Source organism: Galeopterus variegatus, unplaced genomic scaffold, assembly GCF_000696425.1.
Source record: "Galeopterus variegatus unplaced genomic scaffold, G_variegatus-3.0.2 Scaffold686, whole genome shotgun sequence".
Taxonomy (NCBI): Eukaryota; Metazoa; Chordata; class Mammalia; order Dermoptera; family Cynocephalidae; genus Galeopterus; species Galeopterus variegatus.
Window position 1 is genome coordinate 134,842 of NW_007726797.1, and position 14,038 is coordinate 148,879.

At 34.7% G+C, this 14,038-nt stretch overlaps 1 protein-coding gene across 5 annotated transcripts in view; it reads left to right on the plus strand.

The window, feature by feature from the left end:
• RAP1GDS1 (RAP1, GTP-GDP dissociation stimulator 1) overlaps nucleotides 1-14,038 on the plus strand; it is a 138,514-nt gene that overhangs the window by 42,305 nt on the left and 82,171 nt on the right. For all 5 annotated transcript variants that reach the window (XM_008571378.1, XM_008571380.1, XM_008571381.1 and 2 more), the window contains exon 3: nucleotides 9,057-9,179. In XM_008571378.1, coding sequence (XP_008569600.1) covers nucleotides 9,057-9,179 — 123 coding nt within the window. The remainder of the gene's footprint in view (nucleotides 1-9,056; nucleotides 9,180-14,038) is intronic.

Genomic DNA, 14,038 nt, shown 5'->3' on the forward strand with positions numbered 1-14,038 from the left:
ATAGCAGTTTATTCATTCCTCTATTGGAATATATGCAATATATATTCATTATTTGTATATGCCTAGTCCAGTAACAAACTGAAAAGCTTGATATGGCTAGCAAAAAAGGATACATGCAAAAGATGAAAACTGGAAAGGGAGTAACAGACCATATTATGAAAGAACTTTTATGCCATGCTAAGACCATTGAAAAGCAAGTAGAAATCAGAATTGTGTTTTTTTTTTTTTTTTTTTTCGTGACCGGCAACGGGATCGCAACCCTCGGTGTTGCCCCCACTCCTCGCTCAGCCAGTGAGCGGCCGGTCTGTATGTGGAATCCGAACCCTCGGCAGGAGCGCCGCCGCACTTCCCAAGTGGCGCACTTGTAGCAGTGCGCCACCGGGCCAGCCCCAGAATTGTGTTTTTAAAAGATCACTGTGGTGACAGTTTGAAAGATGGAAGATACCCATGAAAGGAGGAGGACATTTTACTCTGAGACAGGATAGTTAATATCATAGGTAAGTTTAGGTATGAAAGAACAAATATTTGTACTCTGAATTACCAGGAAAGGTTATCTGTTGACAGTGATGGAGAATATGGCATATAGAAAGAGTAGTAAGTATTTAGAATTACTGGCTTAGGAAATGTGAAAGAGAAATGAGTAGGTATAAAAGGATTACCTAATGATGTTGAGCATCCAATTAAGATTGTAAAATATGAATTTGCGGTGGTACCAGGTAATATTTTTAATAACATAACTTACTGTCAGGGAACAGGAAAAAGTATATGGCTAGATTCATCCAGTGTTGGGATTGAATAGCTAGGTGAAGTAGATATATAAGGTTTTAGGGAACTAAGGTAATACTAAAATTACTGAAATCATTGATCATTTTATTCAGAGTAGGTAGGTATGAAGTGAATCATGGAGAGAGCTGATAGGGGAAGAAAGGAGTAAAAAGAATACAGGTTTCAATGAAGTTACAAAATGTTTACTAATAAGGAAATAAAAGACATGGTAGAATAGAAGACTGATCAGCCAGTCCTATATAGGATCCGAACCCGTGGCAGGAGCGTCCCTGCGATCCCAGTGCCGCACTCTCCCGAGTGCGCCACGGGGCCGGCCCTAGCATGTTTCTTAAGGAACAAATTTTCTCAAGAAATATGGTATATGTTTCCTCACAGCTTTCATTTCATGATGTAAAATCTATTGATTGATAGCTTTCAATCTCATGTATATTTTAAGAGCCATTATTTAGTTTCATTGCTATTTTATTAGTAGATAATTAAATCCAACACATATTCTTATTCCCTTTTGTTAGTAGATTATGGTGACCTGAAGTTTGTTTCTCTTTTCAGTTGAGTGTTGATGGGTTTTGTTGTTGTAGCCAAAGTGTATTGAGAAGAGCAGTTTGAAAATATTTACTTGATTCTGTCTTTTCAGAATGATTCAGTACAGTTGTAGTGCTAGATGTATTTTATATAGAATTATCAGCATTTTGCCAGTTGGCTCTTTAGCCATAGTCTTGATGTCTTTAAACAAAAATGAAATAATCATTTATCTTCTCTCAAAGTCTCTCATTGGCTTATTCAGTAACAATCACAGTTTCATCCAACAGTCTTATATATTACTTTTCTTGAGGTGCTTTGGTTTGGTATTTATTCCATTCGTTTCTCAGAATAGGATTTCATTCTTCCCTCTGCCAAATATACACTTTTTTATTTTATTTTATTTTTTTTTGTCTTTTTTTTTCATGTCCGGCAACGGACCGCAACCCTCAGTGTCGCGCCCGTACCGGACCGGGACCGGCAACGGGATCGCAACCCTCGGCGCTGCACCCGCCCCTTGCTCAGCCAGTGAGCGGGAACCGGTCTGTATGTGGGATCCGAACCCTCGGCGGGAGTGCCGCCGCGCTTCCCAAGCGGCGCACTGTAGCAGTGCGCCACCGGGCCGGCCCCCAAATATACACTTTTTTAAACATTGAATTTCCTAAAAATCTCTCTTAGTCAACAATTCTCATGTCACAGGCTATATCTTTGCCATACTCCCTAATAAATTAAAAACCTCTACCAAAGGTTACATAAGATTATTGATTCTTTATCATTTCAACCTTAGGTCATCCATTCTGAGTGCTTTTTTAATCTTTGGGAAATTAACATCAAATTTGTTCTTGGTCAGTAATATCTTCCCTTTGCTTCCCCATTCTCAACCCTTTTCTTGAACCTTATCTGCTAACTTTGAATTTCTATTCTCTCTAGAGTTGTGCTTGAAAATTGTGATTTACTTCCACAGAACTTTAAAAAGGTTTCAGCTTTACTTAAGCCAATATGATTCTACTTGGCTTTGCTTTCTCTTTCATTGAATTTTTAAAAAATTAAACAAGAACAAATCACTACAGATCTTGATATATCTTTGCTTTTTTTATGCCCTGTATTTCTACCTTTATTTTCTCTTTTAATTACTACTTGAGATCCTTCCCCTCTGCATGCCCACCACGTCCTTTTTTCTCTCCTTTTCTCTGTTTCACAGCCCTCCCTCTTTGGGGAAGTCATGAGATTTGAGTAAAGTAATCCTCGTCTCCACCCACTAGGTTACAGGATCTATTCACAGAGATTGGTGTAGGCCTAAACCGATCAGTTTATGGCATGGCATTTATCTGGCCAAAGTAATTACTTCGTATTGGTTTGCCCATGTGAACTGTGGTACTTTTCGTCTTGCAGGGAAGACTTCTGTGTTCCTGTGGATTGTGTGGTGTGTGCCTGTAAGACCACAAACTGGTACAACCACTTTTCTACTGTGATATGAGCTATGAGCTAGACTGATGATAGTGTCAACACACAGAAGAGAGACTTGAGAAGATTTCAGAGAAATAGAGCAGAGCCTTGGTGAAGCCTTTCATGAAGCTCATTCTACTTTTAGACTTTATGTGATCTGTGAGCTAATAAATCCTTCAGTTGGGGTACAGGACAGTAGTTTCTATTACTTATAGTATGTCCTAATTGATACATACAAATTAAAAAAATATTTTTTTGTTTATAAATAATGCAAGCGTATCGTATAGAATTTGGAAAATACATAAAAACAAGTTTATTTTATAAAATTTGAATCATACTACATAAATTTAGCTTTATTTTTTTAAACATGTTTTGAACATTTACTTATAAGTATTCTTTTAAAATGATATTTTTAATGATTACATAATGTTCTTTTGGATAAAACAGTGGTAGTTATCTACTGTTGAACATTTCTTAATTACATCTTAATTTTTTAATTTTAATATTTGTTTATATGCTTATTTTTTACCAAAAGAGACCTTTATTTGGAAAAAATGTTAACAGTTATCTCTGTATGGTGAGATTAATTATTTATGGTTTTAGTATTTTTATTTGCTTTTTGTTTTGTTTTTTGGGGTTTTTTTTGGCAGTTGGAAGGTGTGGGTATCTGAACCTGTGACCTTGGTGTTATAAGGCTGCACTCTAACCAGCTGAGCAAACCGGCCAGCCTACATCTTAATTTAGATGATATTGTGAGCCAATCAACTCTTCCCTTTGGCCAGCGTTATAGTAACGTTTATTTTAAGTGACTCCTTACCTGTTTTTACTTTTCTGTGTACCTTTTTGTTGTTTGTTTTTCTTTCCTGGAAAAGTGGACTAAATTTTACATCACACTGACCTGTAGTTTTTATAAAATAGTATTTCCTTAAAAGAATTCCTTGGATTATTCATTTTTTCAGACACCTTATTAAGAAATGACTTACTTGAGAAATGGCGTGTAATCCTGTAGGCTCACAGTAAGCATTAGCAAATTAAGGACTTGAAAGAATCCCGCAGACCTCTTTAGCTTTGTTTACTTCATATTTTCCAACAAGGTATTTGACAATAGAATGGAGATAGATCTTTTACTAAAAATGTTCCTTCACTATGCTTTTCTATATGTCCTCATTCTCTTAGTCTGAAGTAAGGAATCACATTTCTTAAAGGGACCATATCTTCAGAAATTATTTTCGACTTCTAGTTAAACAATTCTAGTTATATTCTCTGCTTTTACCACAGTTAACACAGTTCCTCATGGTGTTTATTTTCTCAGTAAATATCTTGTATTTTTTAACCATACAACTCTTATTAATTTTTTTAGCAACTGCTTTATGACCTAGTTAGTGGTAATTTTAAAGAAAATAGTCAAACTAGCAGATCTCCCTGCTTGTTCTAGTGGTGATTTCCAAACACATAACTTCTCCCACTCCCACAGCTTACATTATCCCTGGAATTGAAATGACAGTAAGACTATCAGAATCATTTATTGTAATTTTATAAAATGAGTCTCAGAACTTAATCTTTCAGTGCGACCTGTTTTCTGAATGTGAGTCATTGTATAAATGGATTTTTGTTCTTTCTTTTCATGACTGCATAAATCCTTTTCTTTCTTGTATCTCATGTACTTCTTGTTTGTTTATGATCCTTAATCAGTTTTCTTTATTGGGAAAAAAGGTGAAAGAAATGCTATTTTATTCATCACCCACCCCCTTATCCCCACTCTCTACATATACTTCCATTATTTTTTTGGGGGGGGGAAATATTAATTTCTTATTTATCAGGCCCTTACTTTAATTTGCTTATACTCAGCATATTCCTTTTTTGTGTTTTAAATCTGTTTTAAACCTGCTTCATTCTGTGTACCCAGTTCCCTTTCTCTTCTTTAATCACTGCCTCAAAGTAGGTGTTCCAAAATATTATATATCACTTTCTCACTCAGTTGTACCTTAGTTCTTACTCCTGTGAAATATGCCAAATAAAAATACTTTTCACATGGTAATTTGGTGAATTTGGTGAGGGTATTGTTATTAACATATATATCTTCTAAATGACAGTTGTGGTAAGAAGAGCACTGTACTTCAAATTGAAAACACTGTTTTCTTGTTCCTTTTTCAATATAGTCTAATCGTATTGCTTTGTTTCTAATCTATCATGCCTATCTCACGTGACTGTTTTGAAAATGAAGAGATAATATGTTTGAAAAATGCATTCAGTTTTTAAAACATGCTCTCAATGTGAAATTAAGATAGAGTTTTTATGAGAATCAGATATCATTAAAAAGATTGAATAGCTTTTAGTCAGGTAACTAAATGAGGACAATGTGAGTGTGAGCAGGAATTAGCTAAAATGGAAGGATGTGGGGGTTGGCATTTTGTAGAGGAAACATCATGTGTAGAAAGGAGTTATGAAATGAGATGATTAATTTGAGTTACTATAAGTAATTTAGTGTGGCTAGAGTATAGGATGTCTGTGGAGTGGTATCAGAAGATAGGATTGAAAAATATGGATGTGCATTAATGTTTAATTAAAAGTTATGGAGGACCACTTAAAGATTTAGGGAAGTGACATAAAATTAGCATTTCTAGAAATTTATGCTGGTATCATTGTAGATTGGGAATTAGGGAGACTCTTGAGGAAGCTGTTGAATTTAATAAATGTCGGAACTGAGAACTTAAAGTAACATGAATGTAGAAAGGAAAAGATAGATGCAAAAGATACTAGTGAGATGGAATCTATGGGACCTATATTCTGTTTAAATATGGGTGGTAGAAAGCCATTTACTAAAAGAGAAAAATTTATAATTATCCAGCACTTCTGGCTTAAATGGGTTCCCTACCATTCACTGAGAGAGAGATCAGAATGAACTTAAAGGAAAGACAGTTAATTTGATTTGGGCATGTTAAATTTGAGGTATTTATGATATATCCGAGTACAATTTTTGTTAGATAAAAGGACAGAGGATTTGGGACTTGTCTGTATGGTAGTAAATGAAGCCTTGAATGTGGGTCAGATTGCTCAGGCATAGGGCCAGGTCTCTTTGTGCCACCCTGTTTTAAAAATCTACCCCCTGAGAAATACACTGTTCCCCAGAAACCTTGGTTCTTTGAGTTATATTCCTGATCTTTTTAGTCAGTCTCAAATCAGAATCCTCAATGAAAACATGTCTTCTCCACACAGTCTTCCATAAGGATCCCTAGAACACCTAATATATCAGTTCTTTATTATTCCCATAACTCTAGTAAAACATTAAACATTTTTATTAGTTTAAAGTTATATTATCAATTTAATTCAAATACATTTTAACCCAATAGAGTCATAGTAATAACATAGTAATAGGTCTTTTTTTTTTTTTGAACTTGGAGTTTATTGTAAATTGATTATCAAATGCTTTTCATTAGTTTGTCCTCATGAAAACTGTGCTAACATAACATCATAACTATTGTAGTGACATACCTGAAGACTCCCTCTTGATCTTTAACGGTAAAGCCAATTATTTTCTTGTATTTATCTGGCAGCTTTCATGGAAACTTTAGCTTTTTGCAAGCCATAATCGTAATTTATGTGAAATTATGTGTTCTTTCCATTCCATCTACTCCCTGCCTTCTCCTACTCTGTTACTGGCCTTGGGGAGTAGTATGAGTAGGTGTGCTTTAGCTTCTCCCAGTATGGCATCATAGCCCGGCTTCTTGATTTACTCTTCATTCAAGTTTCTCTGGCCTGATTGTCCAATTTTCCTTTTTTTTTCCTGTTCCTGGCAGTGTCATAATTAAGCTGCCTCATAATTAAGCTGCCTCCTTGCTATCAGGAGGTCAGGTGGAGTGTGGACAGAGGACTTCGGGGGAAAAACGAGAGCTTGCAGGACTGCAAGGGCTATTGTGATAGATGGGGTTCCTGCAGTAACTCTTACAGATATTATTTTAGAGTAGCCATTGCCCTTTATATTGGGTCCTTCAAAATTCAAAGACTGCCAGCTGCCTATAATTTGTAGGCATACTCAAACATTTTTATGACTGCACTTAAATGTGAAGGGGGAGAAAGATGTTGAATTGATTCCTGCAAACATTTAAAAGGAGTGTAGTTAAAATGTTAATAGAAGTCTGGCTAAAGGTAGTGAAAAGTCTACCGTTTTTTAAGGACTCCTGGTCACAATGCATGATTTTTATTTATTTATTTATTTATTTATTTTGCAAGTAACCATTCATGTCTGACTACTATTTAATGCCATTTTAAATCACTTCAAGGGTGCTCACAAATATCTGAGAAATCCTTAGTTCAAACTGTAATTACACATTTTGACATGCAGTATAATGCCAATAAGTATTTTATGAAATGAGGTTAAAACTTTGTAGTTATTTATTGGACAGTGGCTTTTTAGTTAAGTAGTATTTTGTTCTTTATGTTCTTAAGCCAAAGGAAAAAGGTAATTTCCAGATGTTTAAATTCCAAACTGACATAGAAACCACATGCTAGCAGGAATTCCTGCTAGATTTTTCTAAATTAAAAATCAGATTTATATGAAAAACCAGATTATATTTTCCCTTTTATTCCTTTTGCAACAGCGTTGAAAAATATTATTCCCAAATTCTCGATTCCTGTTTTGATACAGCTATTCGCCCAATTGTTTGGATTGTAATCTGTGAAAATTCTCATCAGAGTGCAAGAGTATGCTTTGTTTCGTTTCGTTTTCTCCTTGCCCCTGACATTCAGCTCTGATATTAAGTCATTCTTTTAGTTATAGTTAAAATGAGACATGCATGAGTGATTTGTAGTTAACTACTCGCCTCCACACACACACACACAAATGCCTCTGCTTCACATCTAATCATGATTCATGCCTTATGCCAGACTCTTGCTGTCATCCCAGCACCAGCAGATGGTGGGGCTAGACCCCCGGGGCAATTTGATCCAGTGTTTTAATGTTGTACGTCTTCTGGTAGCAGTGGTCAGAAAGGAAGGATTTTTTTTTTTTTTTTTGTCTTTTGTCTTTTTCCGTGTCCGGCAACGGATTGCAACCCTCAGTGTTGCCCCGGTACCAGACCGGGGACCGGCAACGGGATTGCAACCCTCGGTGCTGCTCCCGCGCCTCGCTCAGCCAGTGAGCGGGAACCGGTCTGTATGTGGGATCCGAACCCTCGGGTGGGAGCGCCACTGCGCTTCCCAAGCGGCGCACTATCCAGTGCGCCACCGGGCCGGCCCTGAAAGGAAGGATTTTAACATGGCAAATTGAGTTCTTTTTGGCTTCTTGCTAAATAAATAAGTGAGTAAGTAAAGTAAGTAATTAATGGATCTTAGGGTCACATTTTCAGGTGGTACCTTAAAAATGTATTTTAAGGTCCAAGAAACAAAATAAAAGCATATACTGGGAGTGTTATGGTTCTTTAACTCAGAATCCAGGGTAGTCAAGAGGTTCATGAAACAATAGTTTTTTACTTTTTACCCAAACCTATGATTAGAAATACATTTTACGTATAGTACAATTACGCTACACGTACTATTACATATGTGTAATTCAACCCAACATTTCACTAACAGTGTTTCATCTTACCATGTACATTTTTTCCCCTATTCTTTTGTTGTTGTAAGTATTGTCAATTCTACTTCTCTTTTTAAGAAATTACTGGTCCTTATTCCCCAAGAAGATTTCAGAGCTCACTAATGGATTGGGACCCACAGTTTGAAAAACACCGTACTAAACAATCAGCACTTGCCACAAAGAAATAGATTTTTTGTGTGGACTTTCTCAAATTATTAATAATGATTTTCCTACTCTGCATAGATTATATCAGCTGCCGTTCATTTAATAAGAAATCTTTAGAGTTCTCTATTATTTGTATGTATGTCCAAGATATCTAAGGATCTAAAAGATATGGAGAAGCTACACATAGAAACAAATTTTAATTAAATGTTTTAATGAGCTTTATAACTGTCTTTAAACACATGCCTTTAAACAGAATTCCTATTCTGAATAGACAGGGTTGGAACTAACATTGAAAATAACTTTGGTGGGCAAATGATATATTCAGAAAGAATTTCTTTATGGTCTGACTGTAGACAGACAAAATATTATAATGTGTTTTGTGTAGATTAAAACGATAAAAGCAGCTCGTGAGGCAGAAGGTAATTTTATATAAACACATACATTTGAATGTTTAGTGAAACTAATTTCTATTATGGATGGCGAAAATTCTTGAAGAATTTATTGTAGATAAATTGTCGGTGTTAAGTTAAAGATTTTCATTGAAGCTCTTCGTATATATCTCTTTCAGATACAGAAACAAGTGAAAAAATGCATGGAAGTGGAATACTTCAACTCTTTGCAAGTCTGTTGACTCCACAGTCTTCCTGCACAGCCAAAGTAGCTAACGTCATAGCAGAAGTAGCCAAAAATGGTGAGGTTTTCCTCAAGAACTTTTCTGCTGGAAACATCTTCAGTTTTACATCTTACTTGTCAGTATGTTTTATTAATTTATGTTTTAATTTTGTAGATTAGACATTTTTTATTTCTTTTCTTTGACTTTTTTCATGTAATTGTTTTAAATGACTGTAGCTATAGTCATTGTCTTCATACTCTTCCCATTTGCTGTTTCATTCCTTCAAAGTAGAATTAAGGGAAAGCACTGCTAGTACCAGCTACACTTGTATTATTTATTACATTGGGTATAGGATTCTTGAGCTCATCATGGACTCATTCATTTATTTGCCACAGAAGAGCTTACCTTTTCTGCGCCACTTGGGAGCACGGCGGCGCTCCCGCCGAGGGTTCGGATCCCACATACAGACCGGTTCCCGCTCACTGGCTGAGCGAGGTGCGGGCGCAGCACCGAGGGTTGCGATCCCGTTGCCGGTCCCGGTTCGGGACGGGCGCAACACTGAGGGTTGCGATCCGTTGCCGGACACGAAAAAAGACAAAAAAGGAAAAAAAAAAAAAAAGAGCTTACCTTTTCTAATGTATATGTTGGTTTGTGTTATACCCTGATAAACTCATTAGTTGTTGTTTTTTTTTTTTTTTGGTCCTGCCTATCCTTCTGACATTGGCACTTGATTTTAACAGTGCAGTTGGAATATATGTTCTGTTTTCTGCACTCACCTTCATGGAAAACTTGTATCTTGTATTTTTAAAATTTCCATGTAAGAATACTCTGGAAAAATAACAATGACAACAAAGCTTAGATTATACTGTACTTAATCTATTCCATTGTGTATTATTTATATCCAGTGAGAGATTCTTTAGAAGAATTATATTATTGCATAATATTTGTACATAATTTTAATTCAGTCAGTTTGAGACAAACACTGAATTCTTAAAGCAATTTTTAAGCATAAGGGAAGGCCACACCAAGTGTAATACCTTTAGTGTGCTCAATTTGTCAAAGTTTGATATTATTTTTAGGCCTTTTATTTTAGTATGTTGCATATATTAATAAGAAAATTTTTAAATCCTGGCTTCATTCGTGTAATCACCATGAAAGTAGCTTTGTAAAGTACCAATATATGTTGGTTTTGGCCTCTTAAAACAATGTGTTCTTAGATGTGTTTCCAAAAAAAATGTTGCCGTGAAACTTTTGTTTAGAGGTTCTCAGAATGCCTTTCAATTTCCTATTAGGTTCAATTGGTAAATCTTTTTTCGGTTGGTGTTAACTGAAAACTGGCCACCTATTGTTTGTATGTGACATCTAAGAAGCAGATCTAGTTGGAAAATGGAATCTCTCTAGATATCATTTATTATTTTAGACTAAACCCTATCTGAATCTTCTTACGTACAAAGCAGCTTGGTTTTTAAAATCAAGTAACTTATTTTTAACCTAGTTAGAGCCACAGTATAGATTTCCAGAAGTCAAAATAGAGATTCCACAATTTTATTCTTAATCCTTTTTCTTAAAAAAGAGCACACACACTATAGCTAGTTTCAGAAATTTTGGATAGTAGACTTTTGTGAAATGAATTGTCATTCCTATACGATTTTAGTTAATAATACTATTTCTCATAACGCTTTGACACAGTTTCAGAACAACTCTTCTCCTAGCGGTTTCTTCTAGTAATACTCTAGGAGATGACATCTATATTCTAAAGATATAATAGAATTTTTAGCATTTATACCTTTAATCAGAGGCTGATAAAGGGCATATCACTAACCTCTACTGGTTAAAATAAATGGGATACATTTGGATGTTTATTGCTTAATCACCTAATTGCTCTTTAAAGACTAGAATCTTGTCAAGTAATCTTTTTAAAACAAATACATATCTTCAGAAATGCAACATGACACACAGTGTATTAATTGGGCTTGTATTTCTTATTGTTAAAAACTTGACAATGAAAAAGATTTTATGAACCAGAGAAAAATGAGGTTGGAAATTGATTTGTTCATCTTTACTCTGCTGTGCACATTATATAACTACAGAGGAGAAATATTAGCATATACTTCTTAGATTCAGATTAAACACAAAATATGTTTAAATTTGTTTTAACAAAAAGAATTTCTAGAAAAGCATACCTGATTATATGGGGATGTTCAAAATTCAGAGTATAAGTAAGAAGTCTCTTGGGTGATTTTAATATGGGAAGATAGCTATGACCATAATTATAGTAAAGGATTTTTAGATCTTTTAAATAAAGTATTTTCCTATATAATAGATTTGAGAGTGATTTGACATAGGAGAAATCAGAAAAGGCAAAGGAGAAATAAGCAAGATAGTAAGTCTGTGAATACTTTCTTCTTTTCACAATTGGACCCTCAAGGTATCTAAGAATAATAATAATTCCTAACACTAGCTAGTATTGTGTGCCTATATTGTGCCAGTGTTATATATATTATTTCAAATTCTCATAACAATCCTATGTGAGATAGGGTCATTTCATACATGTGAAAAAAAATAGAGGTTAAATATCTTGCCTATCTTCACACTTAGGTGATAATGGTAGGAATTTGTGCACTACTGTACTTTGTTTCCTCTCCTTTCACTCCTTTTCAGTAAATTAGGTTTAATGATAGCAGTGGAGAATGTATTCGTAGTCTGACTACAAGTATAGTAGCATATAACCTGAAAGATTGGGCTAGTAACTGAAGTGAAACTGTGTAAAAGCAAGCAAAAGTTGAGCAACTTTATATCTATTCCTCTAAAGCAGTGGTTCCCACCTTGGACGAGCAGCATCAGAATCACCAGAGAACTTGTTAGATCCAAATTCTTGGATCCTGTTACTTAGACCTACTGAATCAGGAACTCAGGAATGGATTTTCACAAATCCTCTAGGTGATGCTGATGAGTGTAAAACTTAATAAACAAGTCTTAGTTTTACAACAATACAGAATGATTAATTTGGATCAACATCATGCTTTTTTTTTCTATCTATACTTTATCAGATTGCAAAAGTATTTATCAAACTTTCCCCCTGAATGCTCTTAACAAAAAAAAGGGAAAGTGTACACCCAAGAGGGTCTAGGGAGGGTACCACCAGAAACATGGAATTCTCCTGTTCTGTCTTATAAATTTATTTTAATTTTCCCTCTACTGCACAACAAGTATGTTTATTTTAGTGTAAAATGTATGTGTGCCCTAGAAAAATTGAGTTAAATTGACACTCTGGAAAAATGCACCAAGTTGTCAGGTAGCATAAAGTATACCTTGACATGTCAATGTTGGAAACTTAACCTTGGTCATTTTGTAAGAATAATTATCAGTATAATCTTTTATTTGAGTGCATCTACTAATTGGGTTTTTATTAACATTGACTAAAATAAAAGAGGTCATGTTTGGAGCTATTAGAGATAGGTGTGGATGATCAGGGTCAGATTCTCTTGGTAGTGTGCCTGTTCTAGAAAACAAATATAGTTATGTGCTATATAATGACATTTTGGTTAAAGATGAACTGCATATTATGACAGTGGTCCCGTGAGAGTATAATAACCATACTGTATAGCCTAGGTGTGTAGTATTCTATACCGTCTAGGTTTGTGTAAGGACATTCTGTGATGTTCACACAATAATGAAATCACCTAACAACACATTTGTCAGAACTTTTTCCTGTCATTAAGCAACACATCACTGTATTTGAATCTTGGGATTATAGGTATTTTTAAAAACAAAGGCAATACAATTGTGAATGAACAATAATGAACAAATATGTGTCAGTCCACATATAAAAGTCACTCATTCTTTTATATTCATGCCTCATAGTTTTCCTTATTCTTCAAAAGAAAAATTTAAAAAGTTAAGGGTTAATATAGGGATGTTTTTAGAGAAAATTTGAACTTTGAACATATGTTATTAGTCTTACAAAATTAAGGTAGACTCTAGCAATCAGTGTTTTTATTTAGATTGTAAACTTTGGATTAAAAGTTTTAATAAAATATTTAGTTCCTTTGGGTAACTGAAAATGGGAAAAGTGCACATATATCTGTTTTTTAAGTATTTGTTAGGTAGATATGTAAAAAGGATTTTATAAATTTCTGTGTATATAAAAGGAAAATAATTTTATTTTGTGGTTTTCATTACAGCCTGTACTTTATGATGATGCTGAATGAATATGTAATTTATGTAGGTTTGGGAAAGTAAAAGCACTTTGGATTTATAAAGAAATAGAAATAATCAACAAGTACTTAATGAATATTTTACTACAAAGGGAAAAACATTAGTCTTTGGTGGAAATTGACTTTATGTTATTACATTTTATTGATGTTGAGATAGAGCAATGCCTTTTCCTTAAAACCTCTTTATTGAATTTCTACATAAAAGTTCACACGTTATGCCAAAAAAGCAAAATGAATTTCATGTTGTATAGACACACACGCATATATACAAATGCTTAATGGTTTCTGCTTTCTATGGCTTAATGGTTTCCATTGACTGAATTCTACTCACTGTAATTCTGTGTGTATCTTGGTTTCAGCCTCCCCTTTATAGTATTCCCTCACCCCACCCCCTGAACTCTTCAGTTCTCTGGAGTTCAGATTACCAAGAGAGAGAATCTGACCTTTTTTTTTAGTTTGTCACCATTGCTCTGTTAAGCACATCTTTCAAAATAGACCCATCTGTTATGCTATTAGCCTACCTGTACTGTGTAGGCGGGACTTGAGTCAGAGTCCAGCCCGTTGTGACCAGGTAGCAGACTCATGTGGTATGAATGTAGAGATGCATATAGTAGGAACCCCTTTGAACAATGATTACTGTCACAGCCATTCTGAAGCCTCTCCAATATAATAGATATATAGTATTTTTTTTTTTTTTTTTTTTTTTTTTTTTTTTTTTTT